The sequence below is a fragment of the Garra rufa genome, chromosome 18 (assembly GCF_049309525.1).
Source record: "Garra rufa chromosome 18, GarRuf1.0, whole genome shotgun sequence".
In the NCBI taxonomy this organism is placed as follows: Eukaryota; Metazoa; Chordata; class Actinopteri; order Cypriniformes; family Cyprinidae; genus Garra; species Garra rufa.
In genome coordinates this window covers 9,569,781-9,590,529 of record NC_133378.1, presented here as the reverse complement: position 1 = coordinate 9,590,529, position 20,749 = coordinate 9,569,781, and the positions used below count along the sequence as shown (strand labels likewise).

The window sequence follows — 20,749 nt, the reverse complement described above, 5'->3', positions numbered from 1 at the left end:
GTTGGCGGGCTGGTTGGGATGCCCAAACCTACCTATCAACCTAGCAATAGATGTATTTGCATTATAGATTTGTGCACAACTTTTGCACTATTTTATAAATGTTGATAAAAAAAGTATTGTGAAATGATGGCATTTCCATTAACTATGATGGCGTTTTAGTGCCACGTTAACAATTACATGAATAAAGTTGGAATATCAGAATAAAGTTGAAATATTTCGAGAATAAAGTAGAAATAATGAGAATAAAGTTGAAATATTATGAGAATAAAGTCGAAATATTACGAGAATAAAGTTGAAATGCGAGAAAAAAAATCTAAGTATTACGAGAATAAAGTAAAAAAAATGTTGAGAATAAAGTCAAAATATTACGAGAATAAAGTAGAAATTATGAGAATAAAGTTGAAATTATGAGAATAAAGTAGAAATATTTTGAGAATAAAGTAGAAATTATGAGAATAAAGTTGAAATATTACCAGAATAAAGTCGAAATTGAGAATAAAATTGAAATACTATGAGAACAAAATCGAAGTATTACGAGAATAAAGTCGAAATTATGAGAATAAAGTTTATTCTCATAATATTTCAACTTTATTCTTGAAATATTTAGTCAAAATATTACGAGAATAAATTGAAATTATGTGAATAAAGTCGAAATATTATAAGAATAAAGTTAAAGCTTTATAAGAATAAAGTTGAAACTTTATAAGAATAAAGTCAAAATATTATGACAATAAAGTCAAAATATTATGACAATAAAGTAAAAATATGACAATAAAGTCAAAATATTATGACAATAAAGTCAAAATATTATGACAAAGTCAAAATATGACAATAAAGTCAAAATATTATGACAATAAAGTCGAAATTATGACAATAAAGTCGAAATTATGACAATAAAGTCGAAATATTACGAGAATAAAGTCGAAATATTAAGAGAATAAAGTCAAAATATTACGAGAATAAAGTCAAAATATTACGAGAATAAAGTTGTAATTACGAGAATAAAGTTGAAATATTATGAGAATAAAGTCGAAATATTATGAGAATAAAGTCAAAATATTACGAGAATAAAGTCGAAATTATGAGAGTAAAGTCAAAATATTATGACAATAAAGTCAAAATATTACAAAAATAAAGTCAAAATATTATGAGAATAAAGTTGTAATTATGAGAATAAAGTTGAAATATTATGAGAATAAAGTCAAATTATTATGAGAATAAAGTCTAAATATTGCAAGAATAAAGTCTAAATATTGCGAGAATAAAGTCAAATTATTATGAGAATAAAGTCTAAATATTGCAAGAATAAAGTCTAAATATTGCGAGAATAAAGTCGAAATATTATGAGAATAAAGTCAAAATATTACAAAAATAAAGTCGAAATTATGAGAGTAAAGTCAAAATATTATGACAAAGTCAAAATATTACGAGAATAAAGTTGAAATATTATGAAAATAAAGTCAAACTATTACAAGAATAAAGTCAAACTATAATAATAATAATAATAATAAAGTCAAAATATTACGAGAATAAAGTCAAATTATTATGAGAATAAAGTCTAAATATTACGAGAATAAAGTCGAAATATTACAAGAATATAGTCAAAATATTACGATAATAAAGTCGAAATTATGAGTAAAGTCAAAATATTATGACAATAAAGTCAAAATATTACAAAAATAAAGTCAAAATATTACGAGAATAAAGTTGTAATTATGAGAATAAAGTTGAAATATTACGAGAATAAAGTCAAACTATTATAAGAATAAAGTCTAAATATTACGAGAATAAAGTCTAAATATTACGAGAATAAGTTGAAACTTTATAAGAATAAAGTCAAAGTATTACAAGAATAAAGTCAAAATATTATAAGAATAAAGTCTAAATATTATGAGAATAAAGTCAAACTATTATAAGAATAAAGTCTAAATATTATGAGAATAAAGTCAAAATATTACGAGAATAAAGTCGAAATTATGAGTAAAGTCAAAATATTATGACAATAAAGTCAAAATATTACAAAAATAAAGTCAAAATATTACGAGAATAAAGTTGTAATTATGAGAATAAAGTTGAAATATTACGAGAATAAAGTCAAACTATTATAAGAATAAAGTCTAAATATTACGAGAATAAAGTCTAAATATTACGAGAATAAGTTGAAACTTTATAAGAATAAAGTCAAAGTATTACAAGAATAAAGTCAAAATATTATGAGAATAAAGTCAAAATATTACGAGAATAAAGTCGAAATTATGAGTAAAGTCAAAATATTATGACAATAAAGTCAAAATATTACAAAAATAAAGTCAAAATATTACGAGAATAAAGTTGTAATTATGAGAATAAAGTTGAAATATTACGAGAATAAAGTCAAACTATTATAAGAATAAAGTCTAAATATTACGAGAATAAAGTCTAAATATTACGAGAATAAGTTGAAACTTTATAAGAATAAAGTCAAAGTATTACAAGAATAAAGTCAAAATATTATAAGAATAAAGTCTAAATATTATGAGAATAAAGTCAAACTATTATAAGAATAAAGTCTAAATATTATGAGAATAAAGTCAAAATATTACGAGAATAAAGTAAAAATATTATGAGAATAAAGTCAAAATATTACGAGAATAAAGTAAAAATATTATGAGAATAAAGTCAAACTATTATAAGAATAAAGTCTAAATATTATGAGAATAAAGTCACAATATTACGAGAATAAAGTAAAAATATTACGAGAATAAAGTCAAAATATTACGAGAATAAAGTAAAAATATTATGAGAATAAAGTCACAATATTACGAGAATAAAGTCAAAATATTATGACAAAGTCGAAATTGAGAATAAAGTTGAAATGTTTCGAGAATAAAGTCAAAATTACAAGAATAAAGTCAGTGTTTCGAGTATAAAGTCAAAAGTGTTTTTAGAATGAAGTCAAAAATTTGTAAAAATAGTCAAACAGCAATGTTTTTGTAGCACCACAGAGGCACGCCCAATAGGTGTATTTGCGTTACAGATTTGTGCAAAACTTTTGCACTATTTTATAAATGTTGATAAAAAATAATATTGCGAAATGATGGCACTTCCATTAACTATGATGGTATTTTAGTACTACGTTAAAAATTGAGATTAAAGTTGAATGTGAACCCACATCTTTTAATTCCTAAGTTCGCTCACTTCTATTAAGTCATGTAAGTGTTTAAGTAATTTTCTTCAAACGCTGCATGGAAATCCACTCACACTTGCAGCCTATAAAATTGGCTGCATATGGAGAGACTGGGAACACACTGCTGTGGGTGAGCCGTGCCGCGTGGTTCTGCCATGTCTACATCCTGGTTTTGTTTAGAACATCTGTCAGTCTTGTTTGGAGACGTTACTTTGATATGGCGGAGAAGAGGAATGCCTTTCATTTCCTGGGAAGACCTCATTGTTTAGAATGGGAGCTGTCAGTTACCTTGATTTACAATTCGTCAAACCACGCAGAAGTTTGTTTGAAAGCTAAATCATCAGGCATCATAACAAAACAACACTGTGGTGGCCACTATGTCTGATGGTTGTGAATGCGTTTTCAGAGATAATTACAGTGATGGCCGATTATAGCGCCATCCATAAAAAGATGCATATTGTCCCACGAAAAGATGTCTGAGACCTCCTAAAGAAGCCAAACATGTTTCCATCTGCTGTTTCAAGAAGCTCAACACTTCCCAAACACACATGTGCAACTGAACTGAGACAGCTGGCATGATTTCTTCCAGTGTGTCATGTTACATATAAGCATATTTGCCTCAGGAAGATTAGCTTCTTGCTTAGCCATCGTTATAACGGTAATTAAAATGTCATTCAATATGCAACATGACGCTTTTTTATTAGCGTGGCATTTTAACTGTAATGCAAGCAAGCTTAATACTTATAGAAGATAGTGATATGCATTTATTCTGGTTGTACAAAAGGGTTGAATGTACATTATATTACATATATTATGTATCGTAACTAATTTTTCTATGACTCTAGCCTTCATTTTTGTCATTTTCAAGAGCTTAAATCTAGTGCGATAAAATATTTTCTCCCTGAAACAAATCTCCTTCCAAAAGCCAAATTTATCGAGCCACAGAATCGCCACGGGAGAGTTTCAGCACACAGTGTCTCAGTGATTGCTTTCAAATGAAGTGTTCAGTTCAGTGTGTGCAATTCTCAAGGCTGAAGTCCTTCTCGTAAAGAGGAAAACGTCATCTTTAGCACTTCAGCAGGCTGTTAAAAAGCAGGTGTGAACCTCTCGGTATCCTGGAGACCACCATGACTTCAGCATATGCTTATTCCTTTAAAGCCAAACTTTCATAGCATGGTCTATGTAATGTCTTTCATACATTACATTACAAATATGCACTGGCTCTGGTTCGTAAGCCCCTTTCAAAATTTCTCATGAATTTTAATAGCGTTTCTAGTGTATTTATTGGGCCTATTTAACATTTGATTTCAGTCTACCTTGTGCAGTAATATGTTAGTTATATAGCCCAAATTCTGGCAGGGAATGAGTGCTGTTGTCTAGCTGTGACATGAAAATTGTAACCAGTAGCCCTAAAATCGTGATGTTTTATACTGTATTTTTTTTACTAGTATATGAATTTGTTCATACTCATATATTTATATGAATTTTATGCTTTTATATGCAGACTGTCAATTGAATTGCTGACTGCCAGTTTGCCAAAATTTGACCCAGCCCTAATATAATATAAATTCAAATAAACCACCTCTAACTTGGGTCAAACAACTAGGTGTAGTGATAGAAAGCATAATCACATAAGTATTCAAACAAGAAACTTTTGTCTTAAAAATAAGATCGTTACATTATGAATGATATCCCATTACATTTCTCAATTTAATGACCTTATGCTAAATATATGAAGCTATGTGTGGAAGCCAGTTCCCATCACTGAATAGGAAAAAAAAGGTAATTGTGACTCATCTCACTTTTTTCTTGCAAGTGTGTTTACATCTCACAATTTATTTATTTTTTTTCTCAGAATTGTGTGATATAAACTCCCAATTGTGACTTTTATTTTCAGAATTGTGAGTTTATACACTCTTAAAACTAAAGGTGCTTTAAAAGGTTCTTCACAGCGATTCCATAAAATAACCATTTTTGCTTCCACAAAGAACCATTCAGTCAAAGGTTCTGTTTTTTTGTGAAACAGAAAGCTTCTTCAGATGTTAAAGGTTCTTTATGGAACCATTTAGACAAAAATGTTCTTCTATGGCATTGTGAAGCACCTTTATTTTTAAGAGTGTATATCACAATTGTCTTTTGTTCTCAGAATTGCGAGTTTTTTCTCAGAATTGAGTTTCTCGCAATTTTCTGACTTGATAAAACACAATTGAAAGTTATTCAGTTATTCAGTGGGAGATATAAACCTGCAATTCTGAGAATAAAGTCTTTTTCCCCCTCAAAATTAGAGTTTATAACTCGCAATTGCCAGATACAAACTTGCATTTGCAAGAAAGAGTCAGAATTGCGAGATACAAATTCGCATTTGCAAGAAGTCGGAATTGTACATTTTTATCTCGCAATTTGGAATTTATTTCTTGCAAATGTGATTTTATATCATGCAATTCTGAGAAAAAAAAACTCTTTATAACACAATTGAAAGTTATTCATTTAGAATTGAGATATAAACTTGCAATTCTGAGAACAAATTATTTTTCCCCTCAAAATTAGACTTTATAACTCCCAATTGTGAGATACAAATTTGCATTTGCAAGAAGTCAGAATTGTAAGTTTTTATCTCGCAATTCTGACTTTATTTCTTGCAACTGTGATTTTATATCATGCAATTCTGAAAAAAAAACTGACTTTATAGCACAATTGAAAGTTATTAAGTCAGAATTGTGAGATATAAATTTGAAATTCTGAGAATAAAGTCTTTTTCCCCCTCAAAATTATACTTCATAACTCGCAATTGCGAGATACAAACTTGCATTTGAAAGAAAGTCAGAATTGCGAGATACAAATTTGCATTTGCAAGAAGTCAGAATTGCATGTTTTTATCTCACAATTCTGACTTTATTTCTTGCAATTGTGATTTTATATCATGCAATTCTGAAAAAAAAACTCAGAATTATGACTTCATATCTTGCAATTCTGACTTTATTACACAGTTGAAAGTTATTAAGTCAGAATTGTGAGAAATAAACTTGAAATTCTGAGAATAAAGTGTTTTTCCCCCTCAAAATTAGACTTCATAACTCGCAATTGTGAGATACAAACTTGCATTTGAAAGAAAGGGTCAGAATTGCGAGATACAAATTTGCATTTGTGAGAAGTCAGAATTGCATGTTTTTATCTCGCAATTCTAACTTTATTTTTTGCAATTGTGATTTTGCATCATGCAATTCTGAGAAAAAATTTAAAATTGTGACTTAATGTCTTGCAATTCTGACTTTATAACACAATTGGAAGTTAAGTCAGAATTGTGAGATATAAACTCGCATTTCTGAAAACAGTCTTTTTTCCCTCTTCAAACTTGGACTTTATAACTTTTTAATTAATAATTGCGAGATACAAACTTGCATTTGCAAGAAGTCAGAATTGTATGTTTTATCTCGCAATTCTGACTTTATTTCTTACAATTGTGATTTTATATCATGCAATTATGACTTTATAACTCTTATAATTCTCAGAATTGAGAGATAAAAGGTTTCAATAACATTTAATTTGTTTTTATCCAGTGGTGGAAACAGGCTTCTATAGCTATGGGACAAAGGGAAGTGTATTAAAAATTATTTGTAGCCTGTGATACCAACATCAGCCACTAAAAATCACTGTATAGTTTCTACTTGCACACGAGTACTTTTGTATGGAACTCAACCCAACAGAAATCACCCAACACTGAAGTCATTGTCAGGACATTGTTGTTTCTACATTATTGTAGAAAATGAAAGACTGCCACACACACATTCTTTAATTTAAATTAGAGATAAGAGTGTTTTTAGAAAACATGGCACTGCAATTAACATGTTCATATCTCAACAGCAGACGTATTGTGTAAAGAATGATTTGTTTATAGTTCATACAAAGCTAAACCACTGAACATAAGTAGAGTCAGGCCTGTTTGCTAGTAATTTTGATTTATATTTATAGACGCAGCCCCTTCCATAATGATTCCATGAGGATGCCAAAATCAAATAACAGATCAGGGGTTGTTTGCATTAAAAACAGGAAATGCTTTCATGTTTTCAGTCTTTCATGAAGGGATGATCTTACTTACAAAGTCTCGAGGCTGTGCAGACCCTCAAAGCAGTTCTGTCCGAGGGTCCGGATCATGTTGTTATGAAGATGCCTAAACATGAAAACGTTCATTAGGGTTATAGTAAACATCAAAACAAGACCCAGGAATGACACCTGTTAGGCTGTGTACATAGCTTTAGATAAACGTAAACCGGCGGCGGATGAGATATCAAATTAATCTACGCTATCGTTTCACTGCTTTGTAATTGAAAGAGTTTAAGATTCTTGTGGTGTCCTGTCAAACCAAGGTATGTGTTCCAACTCCCTCTTAATTCCTGGTTTCCATTCCTTACACGGGCACATGCACAACAGTTGATGTTAGTTAAATAGAACATGGCCCTGGATCAAGGGCTGGGGGCTTTAAGAACATTCAACTTTTCCCCTTTGATTGAAGGGACTACATATCTTCTGGGGTTAACTACTAAGCATGTTAATCCAGGAATACACCCTACTTGGTTTATTCATGTTGTGTGGAAGTAGACACTTACAGCACAACCAGGTTGGATAGGTTCCTGAAGGCGTAGTCTGGGATGTGGGTGATGCGGTTTAGGGCAAGGGTCATAGCTTGGAGCGAGGAGAGGTCGTTGAGGGCGCTTACTGGGATCTCTGTCAGGGCATTGTCATCAAGCCACAAGTGCCGGAGGGACCGCATACCCGAGAGGGTCCTTGCTGGCACCTCCATAATCAGGTTGGCATCCAGACGCCTGTTTTTATTAGAATGAACAGAAGCAGATGTTTATTCCAGTATGCAGTTTATGTACGGTGCAGAAATTTAGCAGATAGTCATGTTTAACCAGGTCGAATTATCAGGAGATATTACTGAAAATAAGCAATTACAGGAATGGTGTTATATTCCTTTTCATGTAGATGAATCACTGAAGGAAGTTTCTGAAACTGTGTCAACTAGATCCACTAGCTTTTTTGATATTGAGGCCTGCCCTGGCGTGACTCCAGCCCCACAATGTTTGTGACCCAGTCAACTGTAACACTCCTTGTCCGTGCCGTGTCCTGTCACGGAATCTACCTCTTTCATTTCATTCATCAAACTGCCACGCCTTACAGAGGTACATAAAAAGATGAACAAAGGAGGCACCAATTGTGGCTAAACAGAAAGAGATACCATGCTGTGGTCTGCGGTCACAACATTTCTGCTTTGACGATATCATAATTAAAGGATAATTTTGTTGCCTCTTTGTTTCTATCTTTTGTTCTTCTGGTGTAAGGATTGGCACCACTACCTGAGTGATTTAGTTTTCCCCCAAGTGCTTTATATGCCAGTGTTTTATGAAGCTATCTTTAGTTACTCCAGCATGGACTTGTTTAATGAGAGTTTTGGCACGGTCGCCACTCTGAATGTTTGATGAAACATCGGGAGCCCACAGGTGGAGTGCTATGCTTTGTGGGTTTTCACGTTTTTGAATTTAAAGCTTTCGGAGAAAGGGTGCTAAATCACAACAAGTGGCTTTCAGAGGCTACAAAGAAAAGTTGTGCAATCACAAACCAGGCGTACGAGGGCTGCCGAGGCAAAGATTCCACTCTCAATCCAACCACATGAAGGCGTTTCGAAAATTGGCCATTCCTCTTTCATTTTGCCTGCGCTCATATGGTGTAATAAAGCACCGATTGATAATTTGATGGCTTTGTGGCATGGCGAGTTGATTTGGTTAAAGCCACCAAGCAATTGTTGCTCCCCACTGACTGGAAGGCTTTAAGACGCTATTGAACAGTTTTTCTCTCTGATTTTTGGAAATTAAACAAAGAAACTGAGCTAAAGATAAAAGCTGTAAAAAAAAAAAAAAAACATCAGAGGTTGCTGGGAATAATTGAAAGTGCAGACGTTTGGATTCTTTCACGAATCGAAATTCTCCCCTGATTTTTTGCAAGGCTGTTGTTCACAGACCTTGACATCTCCACAACCAAGATGAATGTCCTCCCTATGTCAACAAGTTAAGCCTTTGATCTAATAAATGTTGCCCCCTGGAATTAGTGGATTGGGGGGGGGGGGGTGCTGAACCTTAGCGATCAGCAAGTCGTGATGTATGATAGCAGCAGAGCACGTGGAGTTAGCCGCAAGCACTTCCTCTGCATTTTTCCCCCATGACCTTTCACACACATTCATTTTGCACTGGCCTCTTCTCACCTCCCCTCAGGCCTTCTCAACCCTCAAGTCCTTCAGGGTAATGCACGACGAGCATCAGTTGAAAAACTTGAACCCAAATTACAATGCCATTTGGCTTGAAAAACGCCCCGTATTCTCAGACTACACTTTCCATGCTGTGCAACCCTGCTAGGTAAACACCAACAACTCGCTGATGATGTCTTAATCATCTGGCTTAAAACTTGACGTTGCATGTGTAAACATTGCTTTTGTGCTCCCTTTTGTGTGAAATCTCATTGGTAGGCATCATATGATCAAGAGGCATTGCATTGCCTCTGATTTAAGGAAGGTGAGTCTTGTTGCTGGATCTTTATCAGATCTTTCTTTCATACTAAATCCTGGAAGGATGGTCTTGACATCAAAGGATGTTCTGTGCTGAGTGTAGCAAGTATAGCCTACAGTCCTAAACTCTAGTAAAGAAACAAAGATGAGTTTCATCACCAATCCTCTGTCCTGCCCCAACTCATCTTCCCTCTGTCTACACCGGGCGCCAGTGGACTTCAAACCTTGCAGCCCCCCCAGTGGTTAACCGATCCCCATCTTATCATTACCCTAAATTACATGTTTGTTGAGAACTAAATGCCTTTCTACTCTTGTGGGAACTCGGGATAGAGCACCTAGCTAAATCGCTGCATATTCTTTGTTATGGGGGATTGAAAGTGAGCGTAAGTTGGCTGGATGGATGCCAGAGTCTCTGCCTCGCTACAGGGAGGGCCTGGACACACTCTATGCACGTCTGGAGCCTCTTCTGGAACCAGGCACGTCTTCCATGCGGGAAAAAAACTCTGTTGGTGGCAAAGGAATTAAATTTGTACGCCATGACTCTAATGAAAACATCCTCGCAAAGGTAGAAGGAAATGAGCGCATGGATATTTACATGGAATTATTCATTTGGAAAAAGTGGGTGTGCGGCTCCACTATGGGATGCTGACTGGCATCGGGAATAATTGAAAGGAGTCGATGGGTGGATGTGAGTGGAGCGGATGGACAAGGCCAGACAAAATACCAGACAATATTTAGATTCTGACCTTTTCATGGGGAACCAGTTAGGAAGGGGGCATGATTCCGATTAGGAGGGAAGAGGGAAGAGTAACTGATGGAAAATTGGGCTCTTCACAGCTCATTGAATCTCCCAGCGCTCACTCAGGAGCCAGTGCACAGTGTCTGGCGGTTTTCTCATGGGTTCCAGATGCGCCAACAGCCCTGTAAAGGTTCCTCTTTTTCACCGTTCTGATATTCAATGTGATGTAGTCACGTTTTGCCTTCCTCATAAAGACTGACCTCTGGAATATCATATTTGTCTCTCTTGTGAGTTAGCATTTAGCTAATAGCTCTTTAGGAAAAAGTACAAACCCAGATCCACGGAATCCATTTTCAAACTCTATTCATTTTAAATACCGAATTGCTCAGAACACACAAGAACTACTATGAGTTTGGTTTCTCTTTTCTCAATTCCTTATTTGTTGGACCTCCTCTGCAAAGAACTGCGTGGCATATTTTTTCCAATCCAAAAATCCAAAAAAGAAGAAAATCCACAACAAACACCTATGTGTTTCTCTACTATATAGAACACCTGTTTCACCACTACCATGTGTGTCCTAAATTGCAAACATGATCCTCCCTAGTGGGGAGTTCTTTAATGAAGGGCCTAATAGTCCTAATAGGCATATAAATAACTGGGCTTTCCTGCATCAACTCTATTAGAGGAAAATACCAAGAGTTACCTCATGACTAGATTACACTATAGACCAAATAACTCTACTGCTAGAGACCTTATCTGATAAAGGGGTGCTAAATCATTTATTGTGTTACTTGTGCTGTGCTTATGATGTCATATTTGATACACGGTTCTTGATCATGTAAATGTTTCTGGAAAAACAGTTCCACTTCCATTTAAACTTATTTTGTTACAATGGGAGCAGCTTCTAAGCAGAATAACGTTTCACATGAGACCAATCTTTGAATCAAGTGAATCCATTTTATTCCAGATGCTAAGCTTGAAGCTGTGGTCACAACCAGGAGGTCTACACTTGGCATGTCGACCTATCCAATGTTGCTTTAATATACACCATTGTTCCATGTAAATCTCTAACAGCCCAAGCTTGCTTTTGATCACTTGAACTATGTGATACTTACAGAGAAAGCAAATTGGGTAATTCCCACGGGTCCTCACTGGGCAATCTCTCTAACTGGTTATTCTGCAACATCCTGCAAAGATATGGAAAATTAGTAAAATTATAAATTCTGCTCTGGTCAATATTAAATAATAAATATTTTAAAACACTAAATGTGATTACAATAAAAATAAAACAAGTATCATCTCAGTGGCAATGGGTGGCCTTCTTTTTGTATTAGGGAAATGTATAAAAAAAAAAGTCAGCACTAGTCAGTTCCATATGTGTTTGCTGGGTGGTATAGTTGAGCATTAACACTTGTCAAGAAACAGACTATTAAGGCCTTTGAATAGTATGGCTTCTGGGCACAAGAGTTGTCGAGCTTACTGCTGATGAGGTTACCTGTCGCTGACATCAATCAGTCAGGAGATATGATTTCAGGTACTGTGTGGTGCACTTTTCAGTGGACAAAACCAGAACATGGGAGGGGCAGAGAGACTGAACAAGACGAAACAGAATGAGGGGGAGAAACTGCCTGGGTGGGCCACTGAGGTCATGCTCACAGGACTTGTCGAATAAAAGAACGAAAGAAACAGGAAGTGGTAGAACAATGACACTGAGCTCACCGAACAAAGCAAATTATTCCAACGTGAGAGCACGCGGCCGCAGACGTTGAGCTTTAATTACAAGGCAGACAGCTTTATCATGTCCAATCAAATGAAACTCATGACATTTGACCATGCAGCAGAGAATCGCTAGTGTTTGAAGGAATAAATACGCCTTTGTGGGCAGGATGCCCTTATCAAGGAAATCATGGTGCCACCAATAGGCATTGTGAACCTAGACTTAAAATGTCCAGCGGCCTTTTATAACGTTGTGAACAAGCCTCTATTATTTTGTCATTCAAATGCCACAAAGTACACATTCTTCCCCCCAACACTTTCATTTTCGCGTGGCTTTGTCATATTTGCACTAGCAGATGTTTTTGATGTGATGTTTTTCTTGTCTTGATTCTGACTAGCTCATTGAAAACTGCACATTAGTTTAAATGTCAGGAGGTCAGGTACTCGTGCCTCAGACAAGTCTGGTTGTTGAATAAGATAGTACAAAGCACAATAGGGCGTAGAAAGCAAACTGAGAAAATTTGTAACTATTGTTATACCCAACCCAGTCCCTTTTTGTCTACACTGACTGCTGAAATAAGAACTCTGACAATGACAGACATTATCTTGTTTTCAAAACAAGCAAACGGATACTAAAATATTAAACTGAATTAAATTCTTGTTATCATTAACCTATTAAAATGTAAATCTAGAAACAGTCAAAACTAACATTTTTAAAAAGCTTACTGAAACAGTTCTGAAAAGTGCAACACAAATACATTTTTTACTTCATGGGTCAGTAAAATTATTTGATGTGGCAGGGCAATTTTCTTGTGGTGTGCAATCCAAAAAAAAAATCAGTGTCACTGGATTGTTGAATGACAATGCAGGGCAAATTTACTGTAGCTTCCAGGACGACATGGAAAGGTGCATGGACTCCTTTGTGGAAATTTTGAGACGCATGTTGGCGTCAATGAAGTTGTTCCATGCCTGGCCTTTGTCTGTCCTGTTCAATTCAGTCAACTGGGTTTAGGACAGTCAATAAAATTAAAATCTGTCAATAAACCATCAACAAACACCCATGCATAAATACGAGCTCAGTGACCGTTCACCGCAAAGCATAACCTGAATCATCACCTGTCAGAGGTTCTGTTTCTAATTTTACAGTGAGTGACACTGCAACAAAAGTCTTTTTTTTTTTTCGGAGTGAATCACCCTGAATGTTATTTTCCATTGAAGCATTAACTGAAACAAAAACGCTCTCGCTCTTTCTGTCTTTCGTTACTTACAGGACTTTGAGGTTGTAGAGGCCTTGGAGCACGGGGCCAGGGATGTGTCTCAGGTGGTTGCCCGAGAGTCTCCTGTGGAAGGACAAAAGAAGTGCTTTGGTTCATTTGCAGTCCAACACATTGATGACTTTACCAGAGAGAAGACAATCTGCTAAATTCATAAAGGCAAATGTGCATGTGCGTGCGCTCAAGAGCCCACGGTGAAAACAAAAGTGAGAGATCTCCTTGGACACAAGAACCACAGCAGCTGGGGTTCAGATCTCTCTGGCCGCTGGTCTTTACCGCTCATGTACAGAAATCTCTCTTTTGTATGGTCTCCAAACACGTCAACACATTTTGAAAGCGGAGCCAAGATATGAATGCGCTCTAAGCTCCTTTTGCCTCTTGTGGCAACAAACATGTCATAGTACAACTGAATTTATATACAATGGCCAAAGATAAAATGGATAGATTTGCTATTGAAGTGGAAAATTTACTCTACGGTATGTTGTTAGACCTTGGTATCCTTTGAATGCCTCGCGGTACAGCCGGGGTGTGAATTATTTGAGTTTGATGTGTTTACTAAAACGCAAACTGTGTTTTCAAACAAGAATATAATGTGGTCAGATTGTATAATGTCACTTGATGCCAAACAGACAATCTTAAACAGATGCGTTCAGTGCCAAAAGTGGGCTATAGGTGCCAAAATCCAATTTTAGTCATAATCATCTACCGAAATTTCAGTTGACCTCTTAGAAAATTGCTGTAGAACAGCCGCAGCCAAGCAGAGCATCATGGCTGATACCTCGGAAAGACATGGGAAAGACGTTCCCAGAGAAAGAGCAAATATCATCCAGCTGTAGGCTCACCCATCCGGACTAATCAATTTGTTTATCAAACAAATCACTTAATAAGCGTTCGTGCCTGTTTTTTCCTGGGTGGCAGAGTTTGAGGAAAGTCTGTCGAAGCCTCACAAGGAGTCATGACAGCCTAAACAGGACCACCCATACCTCCGAACTTCTCTGCCTCAAAGTTGCTCCATCCCGTCGGAGTAGCCTCTTGCACTCCAAATGGTTCTTTTTGTGTGACAAGATGAACGTTTTGAGAATTGCTGCCAATGTTTAGCATGTAAGTCAGCTTAGCTAATGTGATGGGTGCGACAGCTCTGGCAAAGCAACAAGCGTGTTGTCTGCAGGCACATTAAGGGCCACACGAGCCCGGAAAGCATAACGACAAAACCTAGGATTGGGTCTATGTCAAGGTCTGACAGATCACACTCTCTTATGCGCTCACACACACTAGCGTCTTCCGCCATGAAGTCTCTGAGGTTTTTAATGGCTATCACTTCATGTGGTGCCAGACCACACTCCCATCCATCGACTCTATTTCTGGTAAGACCGTGTGCCGCCACTCTTTTACAAACATTTGTTTTGCGTCGGGCAAGAGACAGAGGGAAGTAAAGCAGGGGCATGGAGGGGCTGGGGAAGGCAAAAATAAAAGTGTCAGATTTGGAGGCTGCGAAGCTTAGCGGTTCACCCCGTGTAAATAGGCCAGTGACGGTTTCACATGCGTGTCGGATGAGGTTTCAGGCACGTACCACAACAAGCTGTTCTGCTGCGAGCTCGTGCCAGCTCTGCGGTCAACTTTTATCCCTCGTTATAATTCAGTCATGTGTCTAAACACTAGAGCGTTCTGCTTTATGTATTGCCTCGCGTAACAGACAAACATAGCTTTAATGCTAATTTTCTTAAGCCACTTGTGTCAACATGTTGTATATTCTTCTGAGAAATGATGAGTGTATTGTTATGAATATTAAGAATGTTTGTAAAGTCTTCAAAATTGAACCTGGCAACGGGAACAAAATGAGATTTCTTTTAATATCTCAATGCAATTACGTTTTGGTGCACTGTATACACAGAAGGACAAATCCAGAAGGATTTCGTAACTCAACGGAGGTCGTGTCTGCATATGAAAGGCATTGAACTGTAACTGGATTCTGCCATTAAATGCTGCATTTAGTGTCATGTAATTCATTCAGTCCACAACTTTAATCAGGTTGCTCTTGAAACCCCACATTTTTTTACTAGAGCAGTGGTTTCTGATCCTGCTCCTGGAGAGCCACTGTCTCACAGATTTCAGCTCCAACTAGCTGAACTCTACTAGAGAAGGATTGGACACCCCTGCACTAGAAATTATAATGCAGATTTCTGTTTGACATTGGTCTTTGCTTTATTTGGTTGGTGTGGAAATGGTCTTCTGAATAATGGTGTGGTTTCTAGCAAGTTTCTTAGAAAATTGGTCCAGTTTGATTCATGGCATTATTTTCAGTCAATATGAACACAATCTATGCTAAACTGCATCTGTGAGCCTTTTTTTTTTTTTTTGCAGAGGCAGCCAAACTGCTCCTGGAGGTCTACTTTTCTGCGCACTTCAGTCCCAAACCCACCTGCCCTTTAAAGGATTGGTTCACCTCCAGAATAAAAAATTCCTGATAATTTACTCACCCCCATGTCATCAATAGATGTTAATGTCTTTCTTTCTTCAGTCAAAAAGAAATTAAGGTTTTTGAGGAAAACTTTCCAGGATTTTTCTCCATGTTGTGGACATCAATGGGAGCCAACAAGTTGAAGGTCCAAATTGCAACTTCAAAGGGCTCTACACAATCACAGCCAAGGAATAAGGGTCTTGTCTAGCGAAACAATCAGTCTTTTTCTAAAAATAAATAAAAATGTACTTTTTAACCACAAATGCTCTTTGTGCACTAGCTCTTCGATGTGGATTAGCGTCTTCATGCATTGTGTAATCACATTGGAAAAGTCACACGCTAAAGTCATATAGTTCAGAAAGGTAGGGTAAGGCGAAGAACTCCATCTAATTTTTTCCTCCAACTTTAAAATAGTCCAACATCATTGTTTTACCTTTTTTTTTTTTTTTTGTAAAGAGGGTTTGACTTTCTTTGCACGCTCGCTTTGTAAACACAAAGTCAGTACTTCCGCCTATGTCACGTGTGCGTGATTACTCAGTGTGTGAGGTCGAGCTAGTGCAAGACGCCTATTTGTTGTTAAAAAAGTATATAAATTTAATTTTTTTTAGAAAATGACCAATCGGTCAGAAAATTGGTCCGGTTTGATTCACGTGAACTCCGGCATTATTTTCAGTCAATGTGAACACAATACATGCCTCTTTTGTGGCAGCCAAACCTGCTCCTGGAGGTCTACTTTTCTGCACATTTCAGTTTCAAACCTGCTACAACACACCTGCCTTTAAAGGATTAGTTCACTTCCAGAATAAAAAAGTTCTAATAATTTACTCAAGTCATCCAATGTTTGTCTTTCTTTCTTCAGTCAAAAAGAAATCAAAGTTCTTGAGTAAAACATTCTAGCCTTTTTTTCTTCATATAATGGACTTCAATGGTGGCCAACAGGTTGAAGGTCCAAATTGGAGTTTCAATGCAGCTTCAAAGGGCTCTACACAAACCCAACCATGGAATAAGAGTGTTGTCCAGTGAAACAATCAGTCATTTTCTTAAAAAAAAGAAAAAAGAAATGGAAATATACTTTTTAACCACAAATGCTCTTTGTGCACTAGCTCTACGATGCGCATTAGAATCTTCATGCATTGAAAATGCATTAAGTATATATATTTACATTTTTTTTTAGAAAATGACCAATCGTTTTGCTAGATAAGACCCTAATTCTTCTGCTGGGATCGAGTGGAGCCCTTTGAAGCTATACTTAAACTGCAATTTGGATCTTCAACCCATTGGCTCCCATTTAAGTCCACTATACTGAGAAAAATCCTGGAATGTTTTCCTCAAAAACCTTAATTTCTTTTCGACTTAAGAAAGAAAGACATGAACATCTTGGATGACATAGGGGTGAGTAAATTATCAGGAAATTTTTATTCTGGAAGTGAACTAATCCTTTAACATCAACAAATCCTGAGTAACACCTTTATTAGGATCAGGTGTGTTTGTTTAGGGTTGGCTACTAATGAATCAGAATAAATTGCCTTTGGAGAAGGAAACAGTGGCATCTTGTCCTCAGTCGTTAGCCGATACTGCTCACAGTGGTAGTCTTATTGTTGATTTGGGCAGATGAAAAATCCTTATTGATGATGGGGATCTACTACTACACATACTTCTTCAAACCCAAAAGAGCAACATGAAAAGAGACCAGTGAGGAATGGAATCAAACTCAGGGTTAGACCAAGCAATCAAACCAAGTGTGAAAACAGCCGAAGAGACACCGCATTAAACAGAACCCCTTTGAACCCTTCCCTAATAACCTGTGCCAGCCTTACTAGTCTTTGCTCTCAGTCCAAAATTGTCTAAACTGCCCTCAACACTTCAATCCCCTACAAAGGACCATTGAATTGTGAGATTAAGGAAGGTGTGAATAAAAAAATATGCTATTGGTGGCAACCATTTCAAAAGCTTCGATACATGTTGGGTTTAGCTCTAAACGGATCTTCAGAGCAAATGGTGTAAAACTCAAAAAGAGTTTTTCAAAACAGAATTAATGCGTTTTGTTGGATGCAAGTTCCATAAGGCGTATTTACTCGCAGTAGTGTGAGATCTCCAGCGTCTGTCCAAATCAGACCAAACAATAAAAGCCTCCATCAGATGAAGTGTGAGCTGAGCTTTTTCATACGGCAACTTTACCACAGATGTTTGTTGAAATTAAGTGTCAGGACACATTTGGTTGTCAAAAAGCGTAATCACAACCTACTAACAGCTCCATTGTTGCAGTTCCAGTCCGTTTTTAGCATCAGTTGCGACCTCATAAAGCAGCAACCGCATGTTTATTGGGAGTAGTTTACGAGAATCGGCTGCGTTGCAGATAGTGTGTGTAAAAAGGTGGAGGCTGGCCGTTGTCATTAGACAACTGAAAGCTGTGTTGACAACAGGCAGCACAAAAAACTTTGGGATGGCTGGTTAGGGTTAGGCCCCCTGCAGCACATCTGTCTTCTGTTAGATGCCTCATTGGGGGCCAAAATACCGTAAAACTTTAATCATACTCATCTTTTTTTAATTTCAGTTTGTTCGTGGAGAGGTAATTATAGTTGAGTTTCAGGGAAGAGTTGTTAGTGAGGAAAGAAAAATAAGGTCTTGATGAGACTCACACTGGTGGACCTCGTTAATATATTCTCATTTACTTTCATCTCATGGATGCATCAATGAGGAATTTGAATTATGAAGTGTTTTCCTCATCCACATGGAATCTATTCCAGCAGAATTAGGTAAAAGTATTCCGTTTTTAGTGAAATGTCAACACCTGTCTTTCACGAAAATGTAATGTGTAACTGTTTATTACTGTAGCTGAAATTAGTATTTTTTGCAATTCAGGTGACAAAATGAAATGGTATAATTGCACACTCGATTGTATTCAAACAGGCTGCCATTGGTTGGAAAAACTAAACATGCTGCTTCAAAACTCACATCGTTAGTTGAAACAATGATGCTACAGTATGTTGAGCTGGTACATTCTTAAAAATAAAGGTGCTTTAAAAGGTTCTTCACACTGATGCAACAGAAGAACCATTGAGTCTTTCTTACCTTTTCATAATCTGAAGAACCTTCTTTCTACAAAAAGAACCTTTTGTGAAACAGAAAGGTTCTTCAGATGTTAAAGGTTCTTTATGAAACCATTTAGACACAAAGGTTCCTCTCTGGAATCATGAAGCACCTTTATTTTTAAGAGTGTAACTGCAGTTTAACATATTCAACCATGCACATTTTTTCCCCTCAATCAGCACATAAAAATGTCAGCAGATTCCTTCTGTCCCTTCTCATCCATAATCAAACTTCTGACAGATTTTGCATTTATGCTAAGATTAAACCATTTTTGTCCTTTTTTGGAATGAGGCCTATGAAAATTACTTTCATAGAGATCAATGCACACTATGTCCTTGAGGTAGCATTGTCTACCTATTAAATAATTGATTTTTGCAATTACCGTGAGCACACTGCAAGACAATGGCAAATGCAAACCTGCACAAATAGTGATTACTTGAACAAACCGCTTAATCCACATGTGCATTGCATTATTGAACAGTTCGAACTAAAGAATTCTCTGACTGGTGAAAATATCATTGGTTTTGAAACCCTAAGAACCGGGCCGTATTATTCGCAATGCAGTCTCCTACGATATCAGTTTCACAGCACGATGGAAAACGTTCCTATAGCTAAATCATTTTTGATTGGATCCTGGCCTGAGGAGGATCTGCAAATGGAAAAATGTACACGTTGTGACTGCACTTCCTCTGGCTTTGAAATCCGAACTCTCGCCAGCTCCCTAAAAGTGACCTTGTCTTCTCAAATATGTATTCATCATCACTATAAACTCTGACCTGTGCGGAAATAGGCTGGGCACGGCTCCCTTTTGATTCTCTTGTAAAAAGTTGGATTGATTTTATGGCATTTACACAGATCTTTATCGCAGCGCTCACGCTCGGTCCCATGTGGGCACTTGTGTGAGAAGGAAGATTTGAAAAATCCTGGAATATGTTTTTGCTGTCATACATCTCTGATAAGACTAACCAAAAATTTACATTTCAGAAAAACAGATAAGATTTAAGACTGATTCCCCATACCAAAATTGTCCTAACTTTGATTTCACAAGTTGTTTCCCAAGCTATAATATTATAATATTAAAATTATAAATAATTTAAGGTACACTACAAACTAACCGTATTGACTAGTAACTTACTAAAATACTTAACAATTCTTACTCCATTTTGTGTTATTTAAGGATTTTGATGAGTTTACTATAATTTCACAGTGTGCAAAATGTGCTGGTGTGTCTAAACTTTTGACTATTAGTGAGAGAACATTATAAACATTTGCATTTAGCTTTCATTTTAAAATCGAATTATATTATGATTAGGGCTGGGACACGATTAATCGCGATTAATCGCATCCAAAATAAAAGTTTATGTTAACATACTAAATGTGTGTTTACTGTGTATATTTATTATGTATATATAAATACACACACAAACATGTATATCAAAGAAAACTGAAAATAAAAATTAAATTAAAATAAATAAAATATTTATAATTCTATATATAATCTAAATTAAATACAAATATAACTATCCACACATATAAGTATTTTTTAAAGGCTATACATGTATGTGTGTGTATTTATATATACATAATAAATATACACAGTAAAAACACATTTAGTATGTTAACATAAACTTTTATTTTGGATGCGATTAATCGCGATTAATCGTGTCCCAGCCCTAATTATGATATAAGAAATATTCACATAAGTTATATCTAAAGAATCCGTGAGGAGATCAAAAAACACCCAGTCTAA

General features: G+C 36.1%; 1 protein-coding gene across 1 annotated transcript in view; it reads right to left on the bottom strand.

Annotated features, from left to right (window-relative positions):
• Positions 1–20,749, bottom strand: part of lgr6 (leucine-rich repeat containing G protein-coupled receptor 6) — a 108,171-nt gene that overhangs the window by 20,039 nt on the left and 67,383 nt on the right. Inside the window, exons 3-6 of the mRNA XM_073823058.1 lie at positions 13,446–13,517; positions 11,577–11,648; positions 7,771–7,986; positions 7,263–7,334 (exon numbers count right to left, since the gene is read on the bottom strand). Of these exons, the coding sequence (XP_073679159.1) occupies positions 7,263–7,334; positions 7,771–7,986; positions 11,577–11,648; positions 13,446–13,517 (432 nt within the window). The remainder of the gene's footprint in view (positions 1–7,262; positions 7,335–7,770; positions 7,987–11,576; positions 11,649–13,445; positions 13,518–20,749) is intronic.